General features: G+C 35.6%; 1 protein-coding gene across 7 annotated transcripts in view; it reads right to left on the bottom strand.

The window, feature by feature from the left end:
- Window positions 1-13,359, bottom strand: part of USP40 (ubiquitin specific peptidase 40) — a 77,310-nt gene that overhangs the window by 40,667 nt on the left and 23,284 nt on the right. For all 7 annotated transcript variants that reach the window (XR_007405813.1, XM_049101062.1, XM_025463491.3 and 4 more), the window contains 3 exons: window positions 12,235-12,342; window positions 3,154-3,454; window positions 123-204 (listed from right to left, as the gene is read on the bottom strand). Coding sequence is in view for 6 of the 7 variants with exons in the window: in XM_049101062.1 (XP_048957019.1) it covers window positions 123-204; window positions 3,154-3,454; window positions 12,235-12,342 (491 nt within the window). In the remaining variant the exon portion in view is untranslated. The remainder of the gene's footprint in view (window positions 1-122; window positions 205-3,153; window positions 3,455-12,234; window positions 12,343-13,359) is intronic.

A 13,359-nucleotide genomic window follows, 5' to 3' on the forward strand; every position in this document is an offset into this window, starting at 1 on the left:
CACTGGCATTGATTAATTGGCTTTTTTCCTTTTTAATTTTCCTGACTGAATACTTAAGACCTAAATGAGATCCTCGTTCTCCGGAAAAAAACATTCCAACTCTAGAAGTAAGTTAAAATTACCTTTTTGTTTGCAGTTCAATGTTGGCTGCGTCCATTTCATTCAGCAAATGACACGGAACCCCGTATCTTGGATTAGCTCGAGCTGTGAACAAAACATTTCATTAAGTTGGGCTGACTAAATGGAATCTGGCTGCTGGGAATCTGGCAAGGACGCGCTGGGAGCTAGGAAGCCTTTACTATCTGTGTATGCTAACTTCCTGTAGCATCTCAATTTTCCCATTTGAAAAATGAGAACATTAGAACAAATGAAAGATAAACAGTTCTTTATGCCAAGCTAGAAGGATTCCATCTCTTTAATTTTCTTTAAATATACTTTTTAAAAAGAACACCCACTATTTTCTTCCTGGTAACAAATACAGTAATTGCCACTATAAAAATTCTGGAAATTATTTTTACAATATAGAAGATATTTTTATAGCTATTATCTGTAATCCCATTCCCAAGCTCAAATCTGTTATATGTACTTCTGGTCTTTCCTCTATACCTACACAATGTGTATATGCACATGTACCCACACACATGCACATGCATGCACACACACACACACACACACGTGCACAGTTATTTAAAGCAACTGGGATTCTATTTAATAAATCCATAACATGATTTTCATTTCATATTTGTGAAAGTTTTAAATGATTGCATAGTAGCCCATTCTATAAACAGCGTAATTAATCTAACCAATCTGTATCTGTTAGGTATAGGTGATTTCTAGTCATTATAAAATAATGAGAATAACAAACATCTTTGAACATGAATATTTATACACAGCTCTGATTATTTCAAAACAAATTTGTAAAAGTAGAATTACTGGTTCAGGGTTTTTAAATACATATAATCAAACTGGTTATAAGATTTCATTTACCTACCAACTGTAGAGGAGGTGCCAACTGTTGAGAGCAAGATTAACAGAAACGTTTAACTTGGTAGGAAAAAAGTGGCATCTCATTGCTGTTTCAATTCCTATTTTTTTTATTATGAATTAGGTTGAATTTTTTGTTTTTATAATTTTTTTTTTTTTTTTTTTTTTTTTTGAGACAAGAGCATGAGCGGGGCAACTGGCAGAGGAAGAAGGACAAGCAGACTCCCCCACTGACAGTAGGGAGCCTCACACAGGGCTCAATTCCAAGACCCCTGGGATTATGACTTGAGTTGAAGGAAGATACTTTACTGACTGAGCCACACAGGTGCGCTTGATTTTTTTTTTCCAGTTTGTTGGTTGTTCCTATTTCTTCTTTTGTACATTGCCTATTTATGTTCTTTTCCCAGTTTTCTACTAAGAACAATGGAATATATGTAAAAGCACGCTATAGATGGGAAATAAATTTGTCATCTACTTTGCTGTTTCCCATTAGACTTGTCATTTGCTTTTTATATTAAGGTTTATAACATTTTTCCTTAATTCTTCTTTCTTTGCATTTAAGCTTAAAGAAGTCTCCTCTACTTTAGTATCAGAAAATATATTTTATACATTTTAAGGTTCTCTTTTAACATAAATATTAAAGAAACTAGAATTTCATTTAAGCGATGATTATAGTCACTTGGGTTACACTGCTAATTCAAGTGATTGGCAGCTAACCAACTTCCCAGCTCTATTTGAATAAGTCACTCTCCTCCCATTTATCTGAAAAGTCACCTTACAGTGGATTAAAATCTTAAAAATACTTGGACAGATTTCTGGGCTGGCTCTCCTCCAGTGACCTGTCCACCTCTCCGCATAAACACTGCACTGTCTGAACTGCTGGAATTCTACAAATAGGTATTTAATGATGGAGTGAATCCTGTTCGGTGAGTCTTTCTCTACTTTTCATTAATGTTTACCTCTCTAGATGAATTTTAGAATCATTTTGCCAAGTTCCATCTCTTTATCTGCCGACTTTTATTCAGTCCTAAACTAAGCAGAAAACTATCATTCAGTACATAGTCAAGTCATACACATACTAAAATCCCAATTCAGACAAAAAGGCAAGACTCCATCTGAACATATTCTTTTTTTGTTGATATATATTTCTATAACTGTGAATTTTGCTTCAGAATATTAGTATGACTATAGGTTTCTTCCCCCTCAGAAAAATAAAGCCTAGAATTCCTGGTTAAACCAAGTAATTATGTAACTGTCTTAAAACCAGAAAGTTAATTTCCTTTGACTCACATGCAAATTAGTAACTGCTTTCTTCTTATGGTTTTATTTTTTTTAAAGATTTTATTTATTTATGAGAGACAGAGAGGGAGAGGCAGAGACACAGGCAGAGGGAGAAGCAGGCTCCCTATGGGGAGCCTGATGAAGGACTCAATCCCAGGATCCCAGGATCATGACTTGAGCCCAAGGCAGATGCTTAGTAACTGAGCCACCCAGGTATTCCTCTTCTTATCCTTTATAAAAATGATTACTATTCTCATTCCCTAAGAACAGCACCCTGTTTATAACTACAGATATGTCTCCGAGGATTTTTTTATTTGAGTGGACTTTGGGGAGTGACCAAAGTCTTACATACTGATTCATGTTAGTGGTTTCATTAAAAAATTAATCATTGTGAGTCTCAGTGTTTAGTATAAGCCATCTTAGAAGATTTAACAAAGAAGATATTTCAATTGCTCATAAAATACACTAATTATCTTGAGGGAAAGGAAAAAGGAGGGCAATAAAAGAAAACATACAAAAACAAGACCAAGGGACACTTACAATTCAAAGGCAACAAGTACATGCCCAAATGGTAGAGCCAAGTCAAGCACAGGGCAATTGTATGCAAGTTGGTCCACACAACAAGAAACCATTATGCAATCCAAGAAAAACCAATTTTGAAACACCAACCATGGATGGCCTCGTATCATCAGAGAGGGAAAAAATAAATATATAATTATAAAACAACAGGTTGTTGGATTTCTTTTGGCATAATGTATTTCTTACTGTTAGCCTGAAAATACTTAAAAATGTTCCAAGAGTAAACTTTCTTTTAAAAGGGTAAAAATTCAAATAGCATTCAATATTTATTTTTTAACATCATGTATAGGCACATTTCTCTTTCCATACCTTCAGGGGGTCTCTGCAACTGAGATTTCCGATAAAACAACATGTAGGCACTTTCTTTTCCCTGAAACTGCCGTTCAATATCCTTTTCCTTGATTGGTTGGACTTTGGAATCATTTATATCAAACCAGTGGGGACAGGAGGTTCCATCATTTAGTCCTGGGGATTCTGAAGTTAGTGTCTTGAAAATGTGTTGATCACTCCTTGGGAAATGAGACTCAGCCTGGAGAGAACCGTTCTTTAATAGACTAACTGTACTTTCATCTGGACTGAGTAGAAATATCTGGGAATGAAGCTGTAAGAACTATACAGAAACAAAGAACAAATACGAGGTTAATAACTTTTTTTTAATTGGACACAATAAAAAAACTACATCTTCCTCTCTGTGACTAGATATTTGTACTTTACCTTTATTTTTGGCCTAGCAAGCTAAGAGGGGAAAGAAATCCATTTGAGTCATGAGAAAACATTTAATGAAAGTCAGATCAAGGGAGAAAGCTGCCATGCCACAGTCTAAAGAATATTTTCATTATACTCTACTAACACCATTTTTAAAAAGTAGTTTACTAAAACAGATTAGAACAAACACTTCCAAGATGTTTAAGCAACCTACACATACAGAGCACAAAACAAAAGCAGTCACAGAGTGAAGTACTACATAAGAGAATTTTAAAACTAGTGACTCAGACAAACTCTGTTGGAATAAAGTAATAATTATAAGCCTCCAATGTCATGTAACATTAACTAAACCGTAGGTTGTCTGTCCAGGAAGCTGGCAGGTTAGCTCAAGAAATCAAAGCACAGAAAGCTAATGTCTTAATCCCAAAAATGATTTCTTAAGTTCTAGCTGAAGGATTGGGAAGAAAAAAGCATTCTTCCTCACTGCCTACCCTCCCTTTCCATCCCTATGTTCCTCTCACTCTCTGATTGCTAAGTGGCCCTGCAACAACTTTTCTCTCAGCACAAACTTAGTTTATTTGGAAAATCACTTGGGAGGCATATGCAACATCTGCTTAGCCCATCAATCAATATGGAAAGGTGACTTTCTTATTTTTCACTTGGAAAGTACCAACTCTCTAATCAAAGTTATTATTTTATCACCTATACCTGTATCAGGAAACAGGTATATGCCTCAAAGACAATACTGTGTGTAAAAGGTGGTAAAACAGTTTCATAGCTAATTTGTTTAGGTACAAATAATGATTTGAAAACTTTAATGAACTCTCTACTAGCCCTTTTTTCTGTTGTTTGAGAAATGAGTATTAATTTTCAGTCTCAAAATTTACCATAGCCTGGTCCCGTAATGGCAGAGAACTTTTATTGTACTAACTTTTCTAATAAAAAATGACAAACTCTGGACAAAATAATGAAAACAAATGTTTGGAGAATAACCAAAAACAGGCATAAGGCAGAGGGGATATAATCCTTCAAGAGGGAAGTAAACTAGGTGAGTTTTACATTAAACCACTGCTTCCCAGTTTATAGTGGTGCATGGTTGAAGAGTTTTCAAGCAAAGGGCAGCAGTCTTTTTTAAAAATTTTTTTAAAATATTTTATTTATTTATTTGAGAGAAAGCCCCAGGACCCCGAGATCGTGACCTGAGCTGAAGGTAGATGCTTAACTGAACCACCCAGGCGCCCCAAAGGGCAGTAGTCTTACTGAGCTGAGGAAACAATTTGAAAATTCCAGCGAGACTAGAAATTGAAAGAGTCACATTAAGGAATCCTGAATCTATACCAAATCACCCTCAAATCCTTGGCTAACTCCTGATGGGTACATGGACAGCCTGAAACCCAAGAAACTCCAGGGAAAGCAACAGCTGGTAGATTCATGATTTGATCAGAGATTTCTGGGTAGAAAGAACTTGGAATTGAAGTCCTGACAAGACAGAGGCATAGATAAACATTTCAGGCTTTCTACTGAAATCCTAGAAGGGCCATCACTGGCAAGTTTATAAAGGGCCAGACAGTAACTATTATAGGCTTTGTGAGTTTAAGAGGCAAACTTGAGGATATTATGTAGGTGCCTATATAACTTTTAAAAAGATAACCATTTAAAAATGTAAAGACAGTTCTTAGAGCTCAGGGCTGTCAAAAACAAAAACAAAAACAAAAACAAAAACAAAACAAAACAAAACCAAACCGGCAGCAGGCCATATTCTGCCCACAGGCCACCATTTGCTACTACAACAGACCCACTCTACAAAGCCCAAAATGAAGCTTCCGTGGGATCAAGGAGATTCAACATCCTGTTAGAGCATAATGCAAAACTCCTTAAAGAACAATGATATAATCCACAATGTCTGGTAGGCAATATAAAATTAAATGACACACAAACAGGTCAATGTGATTTATAATCAAAAAAGGATATAGTCAATTCGTAAAGGAAATAAAAGTTAATAAGAGACCCAGAAATAATCTAAATGATAGTGAACAGCTATTAAAAATATTTAATTAAAAATATTTAATTTATATAACTTAATAAAGCCAATTAATCTTCAAAAATTAATTTACAGGAAAGGTTCATGAACACAGTGGGTTCACACAGGAAATTTCAGCAGAGAAATGGATACTCTCAATTAGAGCTAAATGCAAATTCTATAGCCGAAAACTACAGCATCTAAACAAGAAGTTATAGCAGGACTTAATGGAAGATTGGCTATATCCAAAGAAAGAACCAATGAACTTGAAGATAAAGAAAGTAAAATAAAAAAATTAAAAAATAAAAAAAAAAATTAAAAAAAAGAATGTAAACTATCCAAGTTGAAGGAGAGGGAAAAATCAGAAAACGAAACAAAACAAAACAAAACAAAAAACCCAGTTACTTATAATCTGTGAGGAAATCCTGAATGGTCTAATTTATATGTAACTGTAGTCCTAGAAAGAGAAGAAAGAGAAAATGGGACAAACTGAAAATATGATAGTCAAAACTGAAGAGAGACTTCAAGCTATAAATATATAAAACTTAGCAAATACAAAGCAAATAAAAACATACAGAGACATATTATTGTAAAAGTGTTAAAAAACAAAGAAAAAGAAAAAATCTTAAAAGCAGGCAGAGAAAAAGACACATTATGTTCAAGTGAAACTACACTTCTGAGCCAAAATAATGTAAGCCAAAACATAATGGAAGGACACACCTTTAAGGTGCTGAAAGGAAAACAATAAAAACTTTTATTTATTTATTTTAAAGATTTTTAAATTTATTTATTCATGAGAAAGAGGCAGAGACACAGGCAGAGGGAGAAGCATGTTCCATGCAGGGAGCCCGACGTAGGACTCGATCGAGGATCCCGGGATCATGACCTGAGCCAAAGGCAGACACTCAACCGCTGAGCCACCCAGGCGTACCCAAAATAAAGATCTCAATCAAACTAGCAAGAGCTGAGAATATTTTCACCAAGACTCTAAGATGGTCATTCTGTAAAGACTTGAAGCTCTGTTAGGCTGCAGGGAAATGCAACTAGATGCACCGGTGAATGTGTGAGAAGCAGCAATGAATACCAGAATATATAAATAGAAAACATTATTTTTTCATTAATTTCTTTAAAAGTTGCTTAAGTGTTTAAAGTAAAAAAAAATAATAAAAATAACAGAGTGGAATTTACATGTAATGGTACAATATAAGGCAACAGCAGATAGGATGAGAGTAGGAAAATGTAGTTCTACCACTGTGAGCATCTTACACTATTCAGAAAGTGGTATACTATTATTTGTAGGTGGTAAGATTGATTTATGTACAGTATAACTTCTGGAATAAAAATATTAAAGAAATATAGCAATATATTAGCCAACAGAGGAGATTAAGATGAAAGACTAAAAATCACTTGGTTAGTCAAAACGGCAAGGAAGAATGAAGGAGCAAAAAACAGGTGGCAAATAAAAAATAAATACCTCAATAGTAAATTCAAAATCAACCATATTAATTACTGCATTAAAACCAAATGGAGGGAATCTCTGGGTGGCTCAGCAGTTAAGCGCCTGCCTTTGGCCCAGGGTGTGATCCTGGAGACCCGGGATCAAGTCCCACGTCGGGCTCCCTGCACGGAGCCTGCTTTTCCCTCTGCCTGTGTCTGTCTGTCTGTGTCTCTCTCTCTGTGTCTCTCATGAATAAATAAATAAAATCTTAAAACAAAAAAACAAAACAAAAAAAAAAACAAATGGACTGGGACACCTGGGTGGCTCAGAGGTTGAGAGCCTGCCTTCAGCCCAGAGCGTGATCCTGGAGTCCTGGGATTGAGTCCCACATCGGGCTCCCTGCATGGAGCCTGCTTCTCCCTCTGCCTGTGTCTCTGCCTCTTTCTCTCTCGGTCTCTCATTAATAAATAAAATCTTAAAAAAAAAAAAGTGGGCTACACATCTTAACCTAAAGAAACTATCAAACTATTATCTCACAGAAAACAGATGAACAGTAGAAAAGAATCAACAAATACAAAGCTGCTTTTTTGAAGAGTTTAATAGATGTGATAAACCTCTAGCAAGACTGATGAAAAAGAAAGCTAAAACACATAAATGATCAATATCAAAAATGAAAGAAGGAACATAACATCTGTTCCTATGGACTTTATAATGGTAATATGGTGATATTTCAAACAACTTTATGCTAACAAATTTTACTTTATTTTTTTTTTTTGAGATTTTATTCATTTATTCAGAGACAGAGAGAGAGAAAGAGAGGAGAGGCAGAGACACAGGCATAGGGAGAAGCAGGCTCCACCCAACGTGGGACTCGATCCTGGGTCTCCAGGATCAGGCCCTGGGCTGAAGGCGGCACTAAACCACTGAGCCACCGGGGATGCCCCAAATTTTACTTTAAATAAAAGAACAATTTACTTAAAAATCACAATTTTCTAAAATAATTAAGAACCAACTCTATACTGTTTGCAAGAGACACAATTGTATACAAAAGCTTGCAGGGTTACATTAATAGCAGACAAGGTAAATTTTTAAGGCAAAGAATACTAGCAGAGATAAAGGAGGGCACTGTATGTCAGGAGGCCATAAAAATAAAAAATGTGTTGTATGCATCTAATAATATAACTTCTAATAATATAACTTTTTTGCACATGAAGCAAAATTGTCCAAAGTAAAGGGAGGGACAAATCCACAATTATAGTTGGAGATTTAAACCACTCTCCTAGTAATTGATAAAGCCAAAAAAAAAAAAGGAAAAATTAGTAAGTACAGAGAAGAAATACAAACACCATTAACCAACTGGACATAGTTGACATTTACAAAGCAATATACCCAACAACTGCAGAAAATAAGTTTTCCAGTGAATACACAATACACAGCCACACAGACCATATTCTGAAGTGTGAAACAAGTCTCAATAAATTCAAAAGAACTAAAATCACAGACAGTATGTTCTCAGAGTACAATGAAATTAACTAGAGATCGACTTACAGACATAAGAAAAAAGAAATCCTAAAATATTTGGAAATTAAGCAACACAATTCCAAAAAAAAATCAAAGGAAATTACAAAATATTTTGAGTGGAATGATAATGAAAACATGCCAAATTGGGCTGCAGCTAAGTTAGTACTTAGAAGGAAATTTATAGCTTTAAAAGCTCATATTAAAAAGGTTCAAGGGCAGCCCAGGTGGCTCAGCGTGATCCTGGAGACCCTGGATCGAGTCCCACGTCAGGCTCTCTGTATGATGCCTGCTTCTCCCTCTGCCTGTGTCTCTGCCTCTCTCTGTCTCTATGAATAAATAAATAAGATCTTTAAAAAACAAATAAATAAAAATAAAAATAAAAATGTTCAAGGGCAGCCCAGGTGGCTCAGCGGTTTGGCGCCACCTTCAGCCCAGCGTGTGATCCTGGAGACTTGGGATTGAGTCCCACATCAGGCTCCCCGCACGGGGCTTGCTTCTCCCTCTGTGTCTCTGTCTCTCTCTGTGTCTCTCATGAATAAATAAGTAAAATCTTAAAAAAAAAAAAAAAAAGTTCAAAAACAATTGAAACATCAACTCAGGAAGCTAGAAAAAAGTTGATCAAATTAAATCCCTGAAAGAAAAAGGAAGGAAATAATTAAAAACAAGAGCAAAAATCAATGAGATAGAAAATAGGGATCCCTGGGTGGTTCAGCGGTTTGGCGCCTGCCTTTGGCCCAGGGTGCGATCCTGGAGACCCGGGATCGAATCCCACGTCGGGCTCCCGGGGTGCATGGAGCCTGCTTCTCCCTGTGTCTTTGCCTCTCTCTCTCTCTCTCTCTCTCTCTGTGTGTGTGACTATCATAAATAAAAAATTTTTCAAAAAATTAAAAAAAAATAGATGAGCAATACAGAAAACCAACAGAGGCAAAAGTTTGTTTTTTAAAAGCTTAATAAAGTTGATAAATACCAAGAAAAAGACTGATGAAAAAAAAGTGAGAAAATACGAATTACTAAGAATGAAACAGGAAATAACTTCAGGTACTATAGACACCAGAGAATATGGAGTATTGTGAATAACTTTATGCCAATAAATTTGACATCACAGAGAAAATAACAAATTCCTTAAAAAAACCCCACAATTTTCCAAAATAACCCAAGAAGAGAAAATCTAAATAATACTACAATCAAATAAATTTAAACTATAATTAAAAAACCTTACTCCAAAAAAATTTCAGGTCTCAATAGAACAGAAAGCCCAGAAATAAACCCACAATTACACGATCAACTAATCTTTGACAAAGGAGGCAAGAATATGCAATGGGACAAAGAGGGTCTTTTCAATAAATTGTACTGAGAAAACTTGATGGCTCAACTAATCTTTGACAAAGGAGGCAAGAACATGCAATGGGATAAAGAGGGTCTTTTCAATAAATGGTACTGAGAAAACTGGACAGCTACATGAAAAGGAGGTAAACTGGGCCACTTTCTTACACCATACCACAAAAATAAATTCAAAATGGATTAAAGACCTAAATGTGAGACCTGAAATCTTAAAAACCCTAGAAGAGAGACCACAGGCAGAAATTTCTCTGACACTAGTTGTAGCAACATCCTTCTAGATATGTCTCCTGAGGGAAGGGAACCTAAAAATAAAAAACTTCTGGCCAGTGAAGGAAATAACAAAACTAAAAGACAACCTACTGAATGGGAGAAGATATTTGCAAATGATATACCCAATAAAAGGTTAGTATCCAAAATATATAAAGAACTCTACAATGCAACACTAAAATAAAATAATCCAATTATAAAATGGACAGAAAACATGAACAGACATTTTCCCCCAAAAAGACACTCAGATGGCCAAGAGATTCATGAAAAGATGCTCAACATCACTCAGCACCAGGGAAATGCAAATCAAAACCTCAAAAAATATCACCTCACATCTGTCAGAATGGCTAAAATAAAAAGATAAGAAACAAGTGTTGGCAAAGATATGGAGAAAAAGGAAACCTCGTACTGTTGGTGCAGTTCAGCCACTGTGGAAAACAGTACGGAGGGTCCTCAAAAAGTTAAAAATAGAACTACCCTATGATCCAGTAATCACACTACCGAATTTACCCAAAGAATACAAAAACACTAATTTGAAGGGATACATGCAACCCTGTGTTTATTGCAGCATTATTTATAACAGTCCAACCATGGAAGCAGCCCAAGTGTCCCTCGATAGATGAATAGATAAAGAAGATATGGTATTTATATATAATGGATATTACTCAGCCATAAAACAAAACAAAACAAAACAAAACAAAACAAAAATGATCTCTTGCCATTTGCAACAACATGGATGGAGATGGAGTGTATTATGCTAGAATAAGCCAGTCAGAGAAACACAAATACCATGTGATTTCACTCATATGTGGAATTTAAAAAAGAAACAAATGAACAAAGGGGGGAAAAAAGAGACAGACCAAGTAACATACTCGTAACAAGAGAGAACAAACTGATGGTTACCAGGGGGGCGGTGGGTGGGAGATTGAGAAGGTAGGTGAAGGGGATTAAGAAGACACTTAGCACTGAGTAATATACAGAACTGCTGAGTCTCTACATTTTACAACTGAAACTAATATAACCCTGCATGTTAACTACACTGGAATTAAAAATAAAAAAATTTTCAAGTCTCAACAGCTTCACCAAACATTTAAGAAAAGAAAATCTTAAATTCTTCCCAAGGATATAAAAAAAGGGAGTGTTTCCCAACTTCTCCTATGAGTCCTATATAACCCTGATGCTAAAATCTGACAACCACAAAAAAGAGCCAGACTAATACCTCTCAAAAATGTAGAAACAAAAATTCTAAATATGAGTCAAATGAATATAGCAATACATAAAATTTCTTGACCAAGTGGAGTTTGTCTCAGAAGTCTAAGATTTGCTCAAGATTGAAAAGGTCGATGGAATTCACTGCGTTAACATAATAAAAGGTATACAATAAAAACCAGTCAGCATTTGATAAAACCCAACCTCTACTCAAGATAACTAGCCATCAACTATGAATAAAAGCTAACTCCTTCAAACTTATAATAAAAGGCATATATATATATTTTAAAAACCTGCATAGCTAATATCACATTTAAGAGTACAATATAGAGAGAGTGACCCAATCACTTTAAATGAAACCTTAAAACCTATGGTCTCAGAATCATTAAGCCAAACATTCATTTCTGAAGTGTGGTCTAATTAAAAGATGCACTTAAACACTTAATGAAGTGTGTGAGCTCTTTGCTCCTCTAAGAAATAGCTCCAAAATATTTACTAAGTGTTACTGTGTTTTTCAGTCAAGTTATTCACTTGTGTTCAGTTTTTGCATCTAATTTCACAGCCTCCGAAACACCAAGTTTAACAGGATTATGTGTAAAAGAAAGACCATGGGAAAATTGTGGGAACACCCTAAGGCATTTCTGTAAGTAAAATGATGAGCTTTAGAGTATGAACATCTTGACATTTTTTGCTTTATATTACAAGTCTTTCTCCTTTTCCGGCTTACTTCTTGATTCTACGATAAGTTATTTAATAACACTTAATAAGTAACTTAACTTTAACCATTAAATAAAAATACTGATTTTATTTTCACCTTAATTTTCATTGCAAAGGGATCACATAATAAAATTTCCTGGACAGGAGCTCCCATACAGATGTCATGCATTACCTTTCTCAGTGGTCCATACTGTTTTCTGTACTTCTTGTTCCAAGACATTCCTATCTTTTTCAAGAGTTTCTGGCCCAACTGATCAACAGGAATTAGATTACTCTCCTCCTTGTGGAAAAAAAAAAAAAAAAAAAAACCAGTCATTTAAGAAAATGAGAGGAGATGAAACCATAACATTTATGAGTTCAAGGGACCAACAGAATTATATCTAATTAAATGTGCCTAAGACAGCATACATGTAAGTGGATCAACCATAATTGTTTCAAGATAAATTTCAAAAAAGTAGATTAAGGGGAGCAGGGGTGGCTCAGTGGGTTGAGCATCTGCCTTCAGCACAGGTCATGATCCTAGGGTCCTGGGATCGAGCCCCACATCGGGCTCCCTGCTCAGGGGGAGTCTGCTTCTCCCTCTCCTGCCTGCCGCCCCCACTGCTTGTGTTCTCCCCTCCCCTCTCTTTCCCTGTGTTAAGTAAATAAATAAATAAATATAAAATCTTAAAAAAAAAAAAAAAGGTAGATTTAAACTTGAATTGTGCTTTCCTGTACCAAAGTTAAAACATTTATTTATTTTTAATGATTTATTTATTTTAGAGAGTGCAGGCATGAACAGGAGGGGCAGAGGGAAAAGGAGAGAAAGAATCTCAAGCAGACTCCCACTGAGTGCGCCTAAGGCAGGGCTTGATCTCATGACCTGAGCCAAAATCAAAAGTTGGACATTCAACTACTGAGCCACTTAAGCGCCTCAAGTTTAAACATTTAAAGAGCAATAACCCAAAGAGTATTCTGAGGTTTGGTAAATTCCTGATATTTTGTGGGATTTTTACAAGAAACATTTAAGTGCAAAAAAAGAATTATCAAGATCTCTTCTGAATGATTCTAAATGTAAACAAGTTCTAAAAGGGAGTAAGTTTCTGTTTTGGGCTGAAATGTGTCTGTCCCCCTCTCCCCAAATTTATGTGTTGACTCTTTGACCCTCAAGGTTTCAACTATGACTCTATTTGGATTGGGCCTTTAAAGAATTGATTACATTAAAAATGAGGTCATCAGGGTGGGTCCCAGTCCATTTTGACTGGTGTCCTTATACGGAGTAGAAATATAGACACACAGATGCAAGGGATGCAGATGC

Source organism: Canis lupus, chromosome 25, assembly GCF_003254725.2.
Source record: "Canis lupus dingo isolate Sandy chromosome 25, ASM325472v2, whole genome shotgun sequence".
Classification (NCBI taxonomy): Eukaryota; Metazoa; Chordata; class Mammalia; order Carnivora; family Canidae; genus Canis; species Canis lupus.